The 17098-nt window shown below is 47.7% G+C and overlaps 1 protein-coding gene across 1 annotated transcript in view; it reads left to right on the top strand.

Moving 5' to 3' along the window:
• The first annotated feature begins 286 nt into the window (after positions 1–286).
• MARCHF9 (membrane associated ring-CH-type finger 9) overlaps positions 287–17098 on the top strand; it is a 54228-nt gene continuing 37416 nt past the window's right edge. The window contains exon 1 of the mRNA XM_058172664.1: positions 287–3015. Within this exon, the coding sequence (XP_058028647.1) occupies positions 2626–3015 (390 nt within the window). The 5' untranslated portion in view covers positions 287–2625. The remainder of the gene's footprint in view (positions 3016–17098) is intronic.

Below are 17098 nucleotides of genomic sequence, written 5' to 3'. Positions count from 1 at the left end.
CCTATTAACATTAATAGCACTTTGGCGCTAGGAATAAAGCAATACTTTGTTTACTTTTTGTTCACCCTTGTTACTTAATTGTAGTGTGAAATAAGTTCATCTGCAATCAACCCCCCCCCCTTCTCATCCACCCCCACCTCTGTGCCTTCTGCCAGGTTGGTGACTATGTTAAAAACAGCCTCCCCCAAATTTTATTACCAGCCTACTTTATCCAACTGCTCTTTAAACCTCTCTTTTTACCCCAGACTTAGTGATAACCTGCCTCATTTCAGATGTTGTGCTGCTTTAACAGTTGTGTTAAAGAGATTGTAGGAGATAAAGTCCAAAACATTGGGAGAGCACCAAATATAATCTATTCCTTCCCTAATCCTTTCTCAGTTTCTTCCCTGAACCTCTTTCCCTGTCCCTGTTTTATCCATTACGCATATCTTGCGGGTGTTTGGGCAGGGGTAATTTTTATTCCGAATGATGGAAAGTCGGCTGGGGCTTAAATCCTATTTAACTATTTAGGGAAGATTGTTATCTATCCACCCATCCAGGTATCAAAATACCACTTCTACTTCAAGGCTGAGAAGGCAAATGAATTATAAATACAGCCTGGGAAAAGAACACTTGCTTTATCTGCCCATGTTCCTTTGTTCCTCAACATCCCACCTGACCCAGAGCCTCACATGCGAACAATAGCACTGGAGCAAGCGAGGTCGCCAAACTTCTGGGTCAGGACAGAGATGTTCTTCCTAAGACTAAATTTTAGCCTGCTGAGTTAGGGAATGGCTTTTCGGAGAAGAGGTCCTTTAGCAAGGCCCACTGTCAAATTCTTGCAATGAAATGAACATGCCTGGGTAGGGCTGTGAGGCGACTGAAAAAAATCCGGGTTCCCCCCCCCCCCGCCTCAGAGATGCTTTCCCAACCGTCTCCATCTCTAGAAAGGGGAGACGTCCGGAGGCTGTTTCTTAGGGCACTTTTCGCATTTCCCGGGGACTCGGCCCCTCTTCCACGTGGTTGAGGTCGGCCGAGAGCCGAGTGGCGCAGCGGTTACGCATCAGCCCCCTCGGTTTTCGTCCGACGCCGGCGCGCCTCCGAGGCCCCACGCAAGCCCCGCATCCACCCCGCTTCGCGCTCCCGCTCTCTCCTCCCGAAAATGTTTTATTTAACATGCTGTACCGGAAGGAGAAGCCATCTTCCCTCTCCTCAGCCCTGAGCCGCCGCCGCCGCCGCCACCGCTGCCATTCGGGCTGTCGTGCGCCCCAGCCCCCGGATCTCGGGGGCGGTGGGAGGAGAGGCGTGGGGAATCGGCTGGCAACCCCGGACGGCTGGGGGCGCCCTGGGACCGAACCCAAGCGCCCGCTGGGGCCGGCTACATAAAAGGAGCCGAGGAGGGGAAGAGGGCTCCGCACCTCAAGACGCTGCCGGAGCCTCCCTTTCCCTTGCGCACGCACGCACAGACGGACGGACGGCCCCGATCCCGGCAGGCGAGGGGTGGAAGCGGCCGCCTTGCCGGCGCAGAGGGGAAGGCCAAGCAGCTCGAGCCGCGCAGGGATGCGGTTCCTTCAGCCCGGCGGCGCGGCTGCAGTTGAGGCTGCAGCAGGGAACGGAGCTACCGGTAGCGCTGCAGACAAAAGAACCGCCTGCGCCTGCTGCTGCCCAGCCAGCTCCCGGGGGGAGGAGGAGGAGGAGGAGAAGAAGAAGAGAGGGCCCTGTCGCTGGGGCTGCGGGTCCTAAAGCGGAGGAGCCGCCTCCCCGCCGCTCTGGCGGCCCGGCAGTAAAGGGAAGCTCGCGAAGAAGAGGCGCAGCCCGCCGTTGCAGCGCGTCTGCTGAATCCTCAGCCTCCTCCTCCTCCTCCTCCTCTTCCCCCTCCTCCTGCTTGCCTGCCTGCCTCCCTCCCTCCCTCCCTCCCCGGATCCTCCGCGTAGCCGATTGCAGGCCCTGACGGCCGGAAAGCTCTCCCTCGGCTCGCCTCGCTTTACAATGGCCCGAGGAAATCCGGACGCCGGCCTCCCGCGGAGGCTCCTGGAGGGACTTTTGCAGCGCGCCGAATCCTAGCGGAGAGCAAACCTTCCCCCTTTCTTCCCCACCCCGGCTTCGGAAAGAGGGAGAGCGCGGCTTCTGTCCCAGTCCTCCCGTAACACCTGGACCTCGCGCCGGGACGACTGCCCAACTCCACCCCACCCCATCCCTCACCCCTTCCCCGACCCGATCGCCCATCCCGGCGGGACCCGGAGTTGTAGAATTCCGACCTCTCGGTTAACCCTTCGCCGTGCGAGGCCGAAGCCCTTGCTCTCCGTCATAGCGGGCTGCAACCTCCCCCCTCCCCATTTCCTCCTGCCCTTCATCCATTTCTGCCCCCCTCCCTCCCTCCCTCCCCGACACCTGTAAACGCGCAGCTTGCCTTTCCCATTCGCGGCGAGATGTGGGCTGCGAGTCTCGCTCCTGCTGTCCCCCCGTCTTCCACCTGCCGGGCGCTTTCCCGATCTTCTCCGTCACCCGATGCTAGGCAGGAGGGGCGCAGCTAGACGGCGGCGTCCCGCACCCCACCTCTCTCCGTGGCTCTCTTCCCCCCCACCCCCACATCCCCATCCCGAAAGGTACACGCTGCTGCCGCCGTCGGGGAAAAAAAAAAGGTAAATGATGTTCAAGTACAGGATCCGCATGTTTTTCAACGAGCTGAAGCTGCTGGTGTTGATGCGGCGGGGCCGCCCGGAGCCCGAGCCTGGAGCTGGGGGAAGCCGGGGTGCGCTGGGCGGCAGTGGCTGCGGATGGCCGCCCTTCGCCGATTGCTCGGTCCAGCAGGACGATGAAGCGGAGTATTACGGCGGGGGAGGCGCCGAGACCCGGCCCCGGAGCCTGGCTTTGGAGGAGAAGGACCCTCGCCTTCAGCCGCCGGGACACCAGCCGGGGCATCAACCCACCGCGGGTGGGGCCGGAGGAGCTTTGGACTCAGTATCGCTCAGCAGCAGCTTGGATAGTGGGATGAGGACCCCGCAGTGCCGGATTTGCTTCCAGGGACCAGAGCAGGTCAGTGGGATGAAAGAAATGTCGGGTGGGGGGAGGGAGGTTGTCTTGGGTTTTGAGGTGTGGCTGAGCCCCAGAGGGGAAAAAAAAAACCCTCAAGTTGGAGCCTGATGGCAGGATGCCAGACCAGATGGATGCTAGGGGAGGATCGGCCAGGAGGATGGGCTGGACCATTGGACAACTTCCTCCCCAATTTTCCCTAGTGCCTTCATACTGTTGGGGACTCCTGTCAGTTCTTGGTTTCAAATGTCCTGGGGGCCAGAGGGTAGAAACACCCAAGGCCAAGATAGTGGCAGGAGTGTGTCAGACATCAGTGCTGCAAGAGCCATAAAGTTATCAAGATGTCAATGAAGTTAGTCACTTAAAAATATATATATGCTGAGATCAAGGGGCTTGGATGCCTCTGTCACCTGGTGTCAAGGTGGAGACCACATCCTCTCCTGCAACCTGGTTTCCAGGATGCCAAGAATTTGAGATCCGTTTGGGGACACCAGCTGATTGATAGCTTCCAAGACTTGTTTAAAGGTTTGTTTTATTTTTGTTTCTGGAGAGGCTCCCAGGGTGCCATGGGATGAAACTAATGGCAGTGCATGCAAAAGTGATAACAGTTCTTAATCCCTGGGAAATTACAATGGCTTCCCTCCGTTCCTGCCAGCTCTCTAATCCCACATGTGGGTTTGCTTGCCATTTATTTCCAAGGAACTCAAAAAACCTTTTGGGGGAAGCTATAGCTGTATTAGATAACCTCATTATGGATATGGGGACAGTCTGGGTATCGACCCAGGACACTTAATCTAGGTAGAGAACCACAGGAGAAGCATGCTGTCTCTCTCTAGCATTTCAGGAAGTGGAAGCTGCTCTGAGACTACAAAGAAGACCCTGGGTTTACCAAAGGTGTATCGTGCTATTTAAAATGCTTGGAAATGCAACATTCCTGAGCTGCCAGGATTAGAAAGCCAACCATTGGGACCTGAGAGCAACTGTGGTGCTCCCTGTGAATGCCTTTTCCTTGCCTGGCGTAGAGCCTTATATGTTTGCACATGCTGACAGGGTGCCTTTAGGATTTCTCCTCCCCTAGCCAACTGCCTTTAAGAGTGCCGAGTGATGGGCTTTATGCACTACTAAGACAAAGAAGGAGACTTCTTCTTTGGAGAGTGCCTGTGCAGCAACATCAGTTGTAGTGGCTCCCTGCAGGGATGGGGAAGGCTATTCTAAAAAAGACTGGGCAGTAATTAGCTGCTGAAAGGAGTCTGGGTGGAGAATTTGGGGGGTGGGGGTTTCCAGTGGATAAAAAGCAGCAGGAGGCTTAAACGCCCGAACCTGGCAAAAGGCCTCTGAGTTGTGTGTCAATGAGAAGAAGACCACACCTCCAGGAGTTGTCTGGTTGGCTCAGAGAAATGCCACCTATTGATCCCTGTCGCCACCTCTTGCAGCAAAGCTGTGTTTTCCTGCAAGAAGCAGGCTGTTCCAAGCATGCCAGTGATGGTCACCTAAGGCTTAAAGCTTTGAAATGCACAGAAAAGACAACAGTTTGCAAAAAAAAGAAAGAAAGAAAGAAAAAGAAAGAAGAAGTAGACACTGGGTGCCTCCAGCTTCCTTGCCTCAGAGATACTCGTGGGAGAGACAATGGGAGGAGGATCATTCAAAAGCGTCTAAGTGTCCCACTTTAGAGAAGTGAGGATCTATGAAATCGATACTGATTGTACTGTGTAGGGAGAATAAACTGAAGATGGGCATTGCTTACCTTTACAATTCATACGTTGGGCTGCTTCAGCCTTCCCTTATATGGGGACTCATTTAAACATAGATTGTGGAGTACGTTGGAATTCATAGTTAATCACTTTATTAGAGTTCAGGCAGCCACAATAGTTGATACTAGCTAATTCTCCATCTGTGTGGTCCTGGACAAAAGTGAGAATATGTTGTTACTGTCCCATTTGACATAGGGAGAGCATTGGTCTGTGGAGTTTGCATTTTTGGGGAAAGGGGAAAGGGCAAGGAGAGTGGCTTTATGTCCTTTATTTAATATGTCCCAGTCCTGAATCCCTCCGGATGCATTGGACTTCAGCAGTTCCCCTAATTCTCAGGGTTTAAAGTCACGTTGGTCGGGAACTATGAAAGTTGAAATCCCAACACATCATAAGGTTATTAGGCTGGCGAAAGTTGTCGTACGCCAAGATCACCATGAGTGGGAAGGGCAGCATTTATGTGAAACAGCCCTGAGAAATGCAAAAGCAGTAGTAACCCTGCAGGTTATACCCAGTGACGGAGTTGGACTGGACCTGCACTGTTTCCCCCCACCCCCCTTGATTAGTTAATGTAAAGTGATCAGATAGGTGAGTCTTGCTGAGCATTGCCTATTCTAGCTAGTATTTGCTCTTCAAGTTCTTCAGCAAGAAAGAGTTGCTCCTTCTTGCTGAAGTCATTTTAACTAGGGATGCCAGGAATTGATTCCTTCCTCCTGCAGAACATGTGCTTTACCTACTGGGGAAAGGGCCCTTTCAGAAAGGTCAGCCAAAGTGTGAAAAGAGTTGGTGTACCAGGGGAGAAAGCGCTGAAGTCAAGCAGGTGACCATTTGACGATCCCTTCTGCAGGGTGGCAGTTTAGCCGGTCTGATGGGAGACGGATGGTTTCCTCCCTTTTTAGCTGAGACGAAGAGGTGGAGAGAAGCCGGGTGTCAGTCAGGCATGCAAGAAAAAGCTCTTTTCAGATCATGCCCTGTGCATGCTTGCATTACGCCAGGATTCAGTCTGAGGAAGGGAATCTATTGTGTGGAAGGCAGCATTGATTGGAAGGCTGCTTGCATCCTTTCACGTATTGAATGAATGGAAAGCTATGAAAGCTCTATGAAAAAGCCAGGCGACTGAGCTGGCATGATTGTAGGGTGTGGCTGATTTTTTTTTTTTTTTTTGTTTGAGTGACTACACATGTCGGCGTGGAAAAAAAACACCCATTCTTGATTTCCTTTTCACAAATTGGAGGGAGGGAAATAAACCAATGCGTGTCCGTGCACTTTTGTGTGCCTGTTGCTCAGATAAAAAGCTTTTGATGTGCCTGTGCAAACCGGGACCGCGTTTTGACGTGCTTCAAAGAATGAGGGTAAAACTGGGTTCGCACAATGAGGCATGCGTGTTCCTTGGCGTCTCCCTTCCTGTGTCTTTGGATTTGAGGAATATTGTGAGCCTGTTGTCGGGCTCACGTGGATGCACACTGTGCATATATAGCAGTGCTGGTGAACCTATGGTACGCGTGCCGGAAGCGGCACGCAAAACCATCACACAAAGAATGCGCAGCCTCGCTGGCTCCTATTCTGCGTTCCTGTGATCACACGCATGCTGGTCAGCTGGCCGTCGTGGGAGCGGGAGCGGCAAAACCCAGAAGAGCGGTGTTCCGTCACACATGCACAGGCTGGCACCCGAACTTTCGGGTTAATGTCACGCACATGCATGATGTCCAGCTGTTCGTCGGGCGCACGTCCATGCCAGTTTCCGGGTGTTCGGGTGCTGGCTCGCACATGCGCGATGGACTGCCGCTCTTCCAGGTATCAGCACTGCTGCACACACGAAGGCCAGCAGGGCAACACATACCTAACAGGATGGTTTTGTGTACCACTTCCGGCACGCAGGCCAACAGGCGGTGATGTCAAAGGTTCACCATCACTGTTATATAGGGTGTACAAGGTTACAAGTACAGGGTATACAAGTATTATCTTGGTGTTTTCTCTACCTCAAGCTTTTTGGTGTGTTGAGTATTGCCTCAAACCAGCCAGACTATGTGTCTATATAGCCAGCTTCTCATTTCTAAGTTGTTATGTGTTTTCCTGAGACCCAGCTTGGAGTCAGGAGGAGAGGCATAGGAACCTATGTGTATATTGTACCACCTGTGCGTGTATATTGTACTACCTGTGCGTGTCCACCTATATGTGTATATTGTACCACCTGTGCGTGTCCACCTGTGCATGCACGTGATCTTCTTTCCATGTGGCCATTCATATGCACGTAAATGTAATCTTTTTGCAAGCTAGAGCTCTCCAGATGTACTAACTATAACTCCCATCACATACCCAGCAGGACAAAGCCTGCAATGCCTAGGAGGTAGTGAGTGCCTATGCCAGGGGTCTCCAACCTTGGCAACTTTAAGCCTGGCGGACTTCAACTCCCAGAATGCCCCAGCCAGCAAAGCTGGGAGTTGAAGTCCTCCAGGCTTAAAGTTGCCAAGGTTGGAGACTCCTGGCCTAGGAGATAGTGAGTGCCACACTTCAACACAAGTGGCTGCCCCCGCCATGGAGAACCCTGGGATAGATGATGTGAGCGAGTTCTCTAACTCTTAGCCTGCCTGAATGAACTTTTAATTTGAGTCAGAATTAGCCCCAGACTATTTTTTCTTCTTCTTTTATTCTGCCAAGCTTCAACTGTGCAGCATGCAAAATAACGAGACAGGGGCAAGCATATTAGATGGCAGAAACATAATAGGCATCAAGTGGCACTTCTCTCTCTCACCCTCCCTTTCGGCACCACAAATGCTTGTTAATAAAGGGTTAGAGTCCAGCTGAAGTGGCTTCGCATGGTGAAACAAGAGCATCTTTGCATAGCTTCCCTGGATTCCAAAAGGGCTTGGGCAGAGCACCTCCCTGAGGGATTATGCTGCATAGTTCAAATTGATTTAGTTCTTTTCTCCCCACCCCCCATTTACATGGCCTAAGTGCCTTGACTCTTGAAAACACTCCTGGATTCAATTGTGCTTCTGTCGTACATGTATTTGGAGTGCATAAAATGACTTCTGGTGCCTCGCAATAGGTTTATCTGTCTTGATTCCCTTATGACAGTGTTGGCGATCCTATGACACGCGAGCCGAAAGTGGCACGCGAAACCGTCCCGTGCCGAATGTGTGGCCTCTCCGGCTCCTCATCGCGTTCCTGCACTCAAACGCGCGCCAGCCTGCTGGCCGTCACATGCGCGATGCTGGCGGACCCCGGAAGTGTGGCGGTCCATCGCACATGTGCAAGCCGGCACCCGGCCTTCCGGGTTGGCCTCACGTGCACGCGCAATGGATCACTGCACTTCTGGGGTCACCGGCACCACGTGCGCAATGGCCAGCTGGCCGTCGTGCGTTTGAGCGCACAAACATGACAGGAACTGGCGAGGCCGCGCGTTCGGCACAGGACAGTTTCACGTGCCACTTCCGGCATGCGGGCCAGCACACAAGAACGCAAAAGTTTCGCCAACACTGCCTTATGATATCGTTGAAACTTATTCCCAAATGTAAAATAGTGTAGGTGACAAATATTACATTCACCTGTTTATAAAACGTGTACCTTCATCTATCTATACGTGCACCTTGGACAGGGAACCACGACTGGCCTCAAACTCTCTCTCTATGTGGGCTCACGTTCGCCAGCAGACCCAAGTTTGTTTCTGCATAATGTATGAAGTATCCCTCTCCTTAGCAAATAAAAAAAAGAAAAGATAAATTAAAGCTTGAAAGTCCTGCTAGGAGCACTAGCGATGCTTGCCATTGATTCAGGAGAGTTGCCTAACATTTTGGCTTCATGGGAGGTGGTCTGAAAATGGAAGGTATTCCTGGAATTATTAAAAAGTCATGTGGAAGTTGAGCACCGCTCCAAAAACAGAAAAGAAAAGAAAAGAAAACACAGTTTAAAGTTCTTGGGGCATTTTATTATTATTATCATCATTATCTAGCATTTGGAACAGTTTAAGGAAGAAACTATTGTAGTTCAGCTCGTGCCAATTTCGGCTCCTGGCATGTCTAATTAAAAGGATCAAGCAGCAGATGATGGGAAAAGCTGCCTTCCAGCTGAGATCCTGGAGAAGTTCATTCCCTCAAAGGGAGCAATACTGGATAAAGCAAACAGATTGTTTCACCATGTTGGTAGCAGCGGCTTCTGTCCCATCATCAGAAAATCCCTGCCACACCCACTTTCAGCCACAAAATCTATTGTCCCCTCTTTCTGCTACCCTGATATAAAATGACTCGATCTTTTCTTTGTTTTCATAATTTCTCCTCAGAACTAAATATAAGTTCTGTGGTAACAGAAATGCTGGATTTCTGCTCTTTTGTTATCTGCCAGAGGCCGAAACTGTAATCCATGTGTTTGTGGTAAACCTGATTCAATCCAGAGAGTCACTCAGTCATACCTGAGTGAATATTAATATTGTAAAAGTTGCTAAGCTTACGCAAAGTCAGGGGTTAGGGGGCCTGTGCACGTTCCAAAATACCCAAAGATCTGACAGGTCTATTTTTTTTTTAAATGGTTGATTTTTTTTCCCCTGAAGAAAATACTCCCATTTCATAAGTTTAACAACAACAACTGTTACTACTGTTACAGTGTTGAGCGAGATTAGTCATTTCTAAATCTAATTATGTTTTTGTCAAGTGATTAGCTTTCTTAAATATGTGAGATCAACATAAATGTCATCCGTCAGAAACTTTTCCAATGCAAATTGGACGTTTTCTGTGTAAACTGCCTAGTGCAAACTAACCTAGTCACCATAGGAAAAATTTACAATTTGAAAATTTTCAGAAAACCAGTTACACATGTATGGAATTTTTTTTCCATTCTACTTTTCATTGTTAGTCTGCTTTCAGTATTGTCACTCAGTGCTCCCATGCATATAAATATGTGAGTGTTCTGAATTATGGCTGTAGATTAAATTTGGGGCCCTGGTAATGATATATAGGAATACAGAATCTTACCACATTATTTATTTGTGCTGTTCCGCGCTTCTCCCAAAAATAATTCATACACGATTCCAAATCTGCTTACCTTTTTATGTGCTTATTAGATGGCTCTTGGAAACAGGACATAAATGTACACATTTACGGGACTGAAATCCAATTATTTCTGTTCTAGTGCTTTAACTGGGCCCTGCTGAGGCCACAAGGAGAAGATTCTCTACCCAAATGTGTAATCACCAACCAATACCCCCAAGGAAACATTGTTTCCAGGTCAGAAACTCAAGTACACATCTTGATTTGGCCATCATTAGATGACCTTAAGCCAGTGGCTATTAGTCAGCTGAGTGCACCTCTAGTTGGTTCGAGAGCTGCATCAACTTTACATAGCACACACTGTGGGATACACTCTGAAAAATATCCATTTTCATTGTTTTAAGGGTAACAAGGATATCCTAAGCCTTTGTAAAGCTTGTAAAGAGCATATTGCTTTTTAATGTACACCCTAGTGCCCCCCCTAAATGAAAGAAAAGACAAATGTTCTTGGTTTGACTCATTTTGGAGAGCTCTGAGGCAGCTGAAGAGATGCTAGTAGGTTATAACCGGCCAAATGTATAATAACCAACCAATACCTCCAGGGAAACATTGTTCCTCGGTCAGAAAACTCATGTGCAAATCTTGATTTGGCCATCAAGCTCCTTAGAAGACCGTAAGCCAGTGGCTATTTTTTAGTCAGGTGAGTGGACCTTCAGTTGGCTCAAAAGACTGTGGGACACAATCTGAAAATATCAGTTTTCAGGGGAACGCAGTTGCTCTAAGCCTCTGTAAAGCTTATGAAGTGTATACAGGTAGTCCTTGAGTTAAGAACAGTTTGTTTAGTGACCCTTCGAAGTTTCAACGACACTTTAAAAAGGGACTTATCACCATTTTTCACACTTATGACCATTGTAGCGTCCCCGTAGTCACAAGATCACGGACTCACATTTATGACAGTTGAAGGGTCCTGGAGCCATGTCATCATCCCCTTTTGTGATTTTCTGTCATGCAAAGTCAATGGGGAAACCAGATTCACTTAACAACTAATTTTGGGCTCAGTTGTGGTCATAAGTTGAGGACCGCCTGTATTGCCTTTTAATGTGTACACCCCAGTGCCCACCAGATTTTTTTTTTAAAAAAAGACATTTTTGGCTTTACTCCCTTTGAAGAGCTATGAATCTGCTGAAGGGATGTTGGTAGCTTATACATGCAGGTCACAGTGTTTAACCCTTAGCTTAATATATTTTACAGTTTGTTACTGAGGTAGAATGGGTAGGAGCAGATCTGTATACACCAGGCTGAGCTCCTTATTTATTTATTGCTTCTTTAAAATGTTTTTATCTCTTTTTTGGCCACGGGCCCTCCCATCCAACATTAGTACATGATTAACAGAGATGACTATAAAACAGCAACTTGAAGGAGAGTATAATAGCCAACAGAATGAGATAAAACGAGCCGAATCTCAAATCATAAAAACAATAACACAGAATGTTAATCCATAAGTCATGATTTGCAAACCACAATAGTTAGAATTGTACAATAATACCAAGCCAAAAATCAAACAAACCACATTATGGCTTAGGGCAATGTGTGAAGCCCATCTGTTTGAATCAAACATTCAAGCACATTCAGAACCATAAAGACAACAAAGGATGATCCACAGAGCTTTCCTAGGAAGGGAGATTTGTAATCTAGGATGGCACTACTGAACTGGATTACTGGAAGTCCATTCGGAAGAAGGTGAATGGTCTTCAGGGATTGCAGATGTAAACCATCTGAAATCATGTAACAGGAATCAACCAACTTTGCCCAACCTGGTGCCTTCCTAATGTGTGGTAACCAAGGAAGAGGACTATCCAATTTTGCTTCCTGACTCATCAGACTTACATACACCAGCAACTCTAGCTGAGCAAGACAGCAGGATTTCCCATTAAAGGGCACCTTCAATAGTTTCCTCTATCTGTAAACAGGCCAAGTGTCTCTGAAGAATGAAAGCTTAAGGTTGAGAGAAAGGGCTCCTAGAACAATACTTCATTGTCTTGGTTTTCAGAAATATATTTTCAGGACTTCGCAGGGTCATCCCTTTTGGGTAGGTTGTGATGGTGCAGAGAGGATCAACATTTCTAAGTGGCACCAAATGACTGACGTTTACAGTCAACAGACATGCCTCATCTCATTGTCAGATGGTGAGTTGTAGGAGTTACAGTCCCTCGCACTTTGAATTGGGAAAAGACCAATCTACTTGATGACTTGATTTATAAAATGCCTACCCTACTTTTTCATTGCTAAAATCAAACTCAAAGCCCATCTAGTGGTAATTACAAAATGCAATCAACTTCCCTAAGATGCAGCAATGAGGTCAATTAACTTAGATGATCTTTTTGTTTGGCTTGGTAGGGATGAGGCACATTCCATACGCGTATGTTGCACCATGATTAATGACCCCGTAATTAAACATACCTTACTTCTGCGGGAAGTTTGCGTATATTCCAGTTTGCAAAGGGCAACCCTCTCTTGCAGAGCTTGACTCAAATCCGATTTAAGAATAAGGATCATTACAACTTTATGGCACTTCATTTAGTGACACTCAACATTATAATGGCACTGAAAAAAAGTGACTCGTGACCGATTTCGCACTTATGACCATTGCAGCATGCTCACAGTTACAAGATCATGATCCAAGTGCTTGGCAGCCAGCTCGCATTTACAATGGTCTCCCGTGGTCACATGCCACCATTTGCCACCTTCCCAGCTGGCTTCTGACTTGGCAAAATCAATGGGAAAGTCAGCAGGGAAGATTGCAAATTTGTCAAATCGTGATGTCTCCTTTAACAAGTGTGGTGATTCAGTTAATGACCGTGGCAAAAAAAAAAGGTTGTAAAATTGGGTGGGATCATGTGATGCAAAATGTTGTGGTCTCACTTATAGTTGTAAGTCAAGGACTACCTATAGAAGGGACTGTAGAGCAGTCCCTCCAATCGTCAGCACCTGGACAGCTCCTACACCGACTCCACTCTTGTATGCGGTTTTGATTTAAACCAGTTTCCCAATCATGGCAACGGCTTCTTTTCTTTATTAAATGTACTGTATATCTTGCTTTTCGTTCAGAAGCTCAGGTTGGTCCTCAACCTGAATCTCTGCACTCATAGCCCAACACCTTAGTCACCACAATACATTGGTTTTCTTCCAGATTTGTGGGCTTCCAATCCCAAAATTCTGTAATCAGCAGGGCCATTGCTGAGACTTCTGAGAGTTGAAGCCCATGCATCTGAAAGTTACCAAGGTTGGGAAACATTGATTTAAATTATACCTTCTAAATCAGCATTTGCAGATCTAAATTAGTATAAGGGGGGTCTACATGTAAACCTGTGGTGGGTTTCAAATTTTTTTACTACCGGTTCTATGGATGTGGCTTGGTGGGTGTGGCAGGGAAGGGATACTGTAAAATCTCCATTCCCATCCCACTCCAGGGGAAGGATACTGCAAAATCTCCATTTCCTCCCGATCAGCTGGGACTTGGGAGGCAGAGAATAGATGGGGGGTGGGGCCAGTCAGAATTTTGGATGGGGAGGAACAGGCTCAAGCTCAATCCCTCCAAGACGGAGTGGCTGTGGATGCCGGCATCCCGGTACAGCCAGCTGAGTCCGCGGCTGACTGTCGGGAGCGAGTCATTGGCCCCGATGGAGAGGGTGCGCAATTTGGGCGTTCTCCTGGATGAACGGCTGTCTTTTGAAGACCACTTGACGGCCGTCTCCAGGAGAGCTTTCCACCAGGTTCGCCTGGTGCGCCAATTGCGCCCCTTTCTAGACCGGGATGCCTTGTGCACAGTCACTCACGCCCTTGTGACGTCTCGTCTGGACTACTGCAATGCTCTCTACATGGGGCTCCCCTTGAGGGGCATCCGGAGGCTACAGTTAGTCCAGAATGCAGCGGCGGGTGATTGAGGAGCCCTCGTGGCTCCCGAGTGACACCTATCCTGCGCCGGCTGCACTGGCTACCTGTGGCCTTCCGGTGCGCTTCAAGGTGTTGGTGAATGTCTTTAAAGCGCCCATGGCATAGGGCCGGGATACTTACGGGACCGCCTGCTGCTACGAATACCTCTCACCGACCCGTGCGCTCTCACAGAGGGGCTCCTCAGGGTGCCATCGGCGCGACAGTGTCGTCTGGCGACACCCAGGAAGGGCCTTCTCTGTGGGGCTCCGCCCTCTGGAACGAACTCCCCAGGACTTCGTCAACTTCCGGACCTCAGACCTTTAGCATGAGCTTAAAACCTATTTATTCATCTGCGCTGGACTGGGGTAGTGTTTTAATGTGTTTTAATGGGTTTTAATGGGTTTTAGTTCCAAATTTTTAATTCTGGCCAATTTTAATAAGTTTTTAATTGTATTTTTTAATCTGTATTTATAGTATTGTATTTTTATTTGGCTGTGAACCGCCCTGAGTCCTTCGGGAGAAGGGCGGTATACAAATGTAAATAATAAATAAATAAATAAATAAATAAATAAATAAATTTTACTATCAATTCTCCGAACTACTCAAAATTTCCGCTAGCGATTCTCCAGAACTGGTCAGAACCTGCTGAAACCCACCTCTGATGTAAATTTGTAATCTATTTCATGAGCGGCTGTCTTTTGAAGACCACTTGGCCGTCTCCAGGAGAGCTTTCCACCAGGTTCGCCTGGTGCGCCAGTCGCCTTTCTGAACCGGGATGCCTTGTGCACAGTCACTCACGCCCTTGTGACGTCTCGTCTGGACTACTGCAATGCTCTCTACATGGGGCTCCCCTTGAGGGGCATCCGGAGGCTACAGTTAGTCCAGAATGCAGCGGCGCGGGTGATTGAGGAGCCTCGTGGCTCCCAGTGACACCTATCCTGCGCCGGCTGCACTGGCTACCTGTGGCCTTCCGGGTGCGCTTCAAGGTGTTGGTGAATGTCTTTAAAGCGCTCCATGGCATAGGGCCGGGATACTTACGGGACTGCCTGCTGCTACCGAATACCTCTCACCGACCCGTGCGCTCTCACAGAGAGGGCTCCTCAGGGTGCCATCGGCGCGACAGTGTCGTCTGGCGACACCCAGGAAGGGCCTTCTCTGTGGGGCTCCGCCCTCTGGAACGAACTCCCCAGGACTTCGTCAACTTCCGGACCTCAGACCTTTAGCATGAGCTTAAAACCTATTTATTCATCTGCGCTGGACTGGGGTAGTGTTTTAATGTGTTTTAATGGGTTTTAATGGGTTTTTAGTTTCAAATTTTAATTCTGGCCAATTTTAATAAGTTTTTTAATTGTATTTTTTAATCTGTATTTATAGTATTGTATTTTTAATCTGTATTTATAGTATTGTATTTTTATTTGGCTGTGAACCGCCCTGAGTCCTTCGGGAGAAGGGCGGTATACAAATGTAAATAATAAATAAATAAATAAAATAAATAAATAAATTTTTACTATCAATTCTCCGAACTACTCAAAATTTCCGCTAGCGGTTCTCCAGAACTGGTCAGAACCTGCTGAAACCCACCTCTGATGTAAATTTGTAATCTATTTCATCTTCTTTGATGTTGCGCCTTTTACCTTTCAAACAGAGGCATCATATCTTTGTATACCAGAAACAGTGGAATACTGTTTCTGCAGAATGTTTCATCTGCATTTTTGGAAAAACCCCTAGCTGGCTGCCATTAAGTGCAGAATAGTACATGACTGACCTGGCTCTGATTTAGGAAATCAATTCTTTAATTTTTAACTAAGGGAGTTTTAAACCTTTGTCCAATCTGCTTTGGCCATTCTCCTAGTCCCCATGGCTGACCAAAAGCAGATCCCAAAAGGGGACTCTTGTAAAAGGCTGTTTGTTAGCAATAAGCCCCTGGGTTTTGCACATGAAGCAGATGGATCACAGCTGATTTCCTTCCCCATAAAGGTTCTTGGGAGGAGTGAGTGGGTGTGTCTCCACTGGGACAAAACATATGGTTCAAATTTTTAATGAATTTTAAAATAAACTGATCTTGGGCTTCGCTGTTTGATAATCTAGTTAGTCTTTTCTAAAAATCATTTCAATACTTTCACCTGAAGCATTTGCAATGGAAATGGCTAGTAAAGGTGATAGTGTTTCACAACCAGGTAGTGAAGCTCAGGTGTATTGGACACATAAATGTGAGGTTGTGTTATCATTTAAGAACATATAGAAATAACTTTCATGTGGTCCAGCGTGCTTTCCCTCCTCCTAATGGATGAATCTTCATTCCTGCTTCTGAATGGCGGTTGTTACTGTGACAGGTAAATGCTTGACTTACGACCACAATTTAACCCCAGATTCCTGTTGCTAAGTGAGAGACATTTGTTAAGTGAGTTTTGACAACTTGGCTTGCCATAGTCGCTAAGTGAATCCCTGCAGTTGTTCAGTTAACTTAACAACTCGGTTGTTAAGTTAATCTGGCTTCCCCCATTGGCTTCGCTTGTCCAGATGGTTGCAAAAGGGGATCGCATGACCCTGGAACATTGCAACCATCATAAATATAAATCAGTGTCTAGCAGCTGAATTTTGTTCATGTGACCATGGGAATAGCACAACCTTCGTAAGTGTGAGAAATGGTCATAAAGTCATTTTTTCAGTATCATTGTAACTTCGAACATCCGCTAAATGAATTGTTTTAAGTGTAGAAAGTTAACACCCACCCCTCTCCTCGAAGAATGAAATATTCTAGGAAATATTAAAAAGGCAGAATATTATACCTCCCTGGATGAGAAATGGAGAAACATGTTTTTTAGGCAGGAAGCAGACTCATTCTTAATAGCCCCCACCCTCCTCAATAGCCCACAGCAGATGTCAGCACTTAAGAGATAAGGAGATGGCTAGGTCTATTCATAAGCAAATGTCCTCACCCAAGATCCAACAAAGATAGGATTAGCTCTCCTAATCTACTAGCAACACAACTCACCACATGGCACCTAGAGAGATTGCATCACCCAGCAAGGCTCAACCACGTCTGGGACTCAAAAGACAACCTACAAAGTTACCCCTGCATGGCCCCATGTGAGTCTGACAACCAATCAGAATACAAGTTCAAATTCAAATACATACATCCCCCCCCCCTCTCTCTCTCACCCCTGTGGCTTTTTACCCAGGACTTCCACCATTAAACCATTGTTTCAAGCAGCCTCCATGTTTCCAGTGTCTTTCTCCCCACTTGGAACTGAACCCAGATGGACATTTCTTCCAACATAAGTCAAGGATTATCTGTATTTTAGCGTATGATGGCCTAGTTCCAACAAGATACCTAAACTCTCCTTTGCCACCTCTGGAGCCTGTGATTTGGGCCTCTCCTGTTTCAGGTGGCATAGCCATGTGCCCAATGAGAGGTCTTTC

This window comes from Ahaetulla prasina, chromosome 2 (assembly GCF_028640845.1).
Source record: "Ahaetulla prasina isolate Xishuangbanna chromosome 2, ASM2864084v1, whole genome shotgun sequence".
NCBI lineage: Eukaryota > Metazoa > Chordata > Lepidosauria > Squamata > Colubridae > Ahaetulla > Ahaetulla prasina.
Note: the sequence above shows the minus strand (reverse complement) of the source record. Positions and strands in the feature narration are given on the sequence as shown.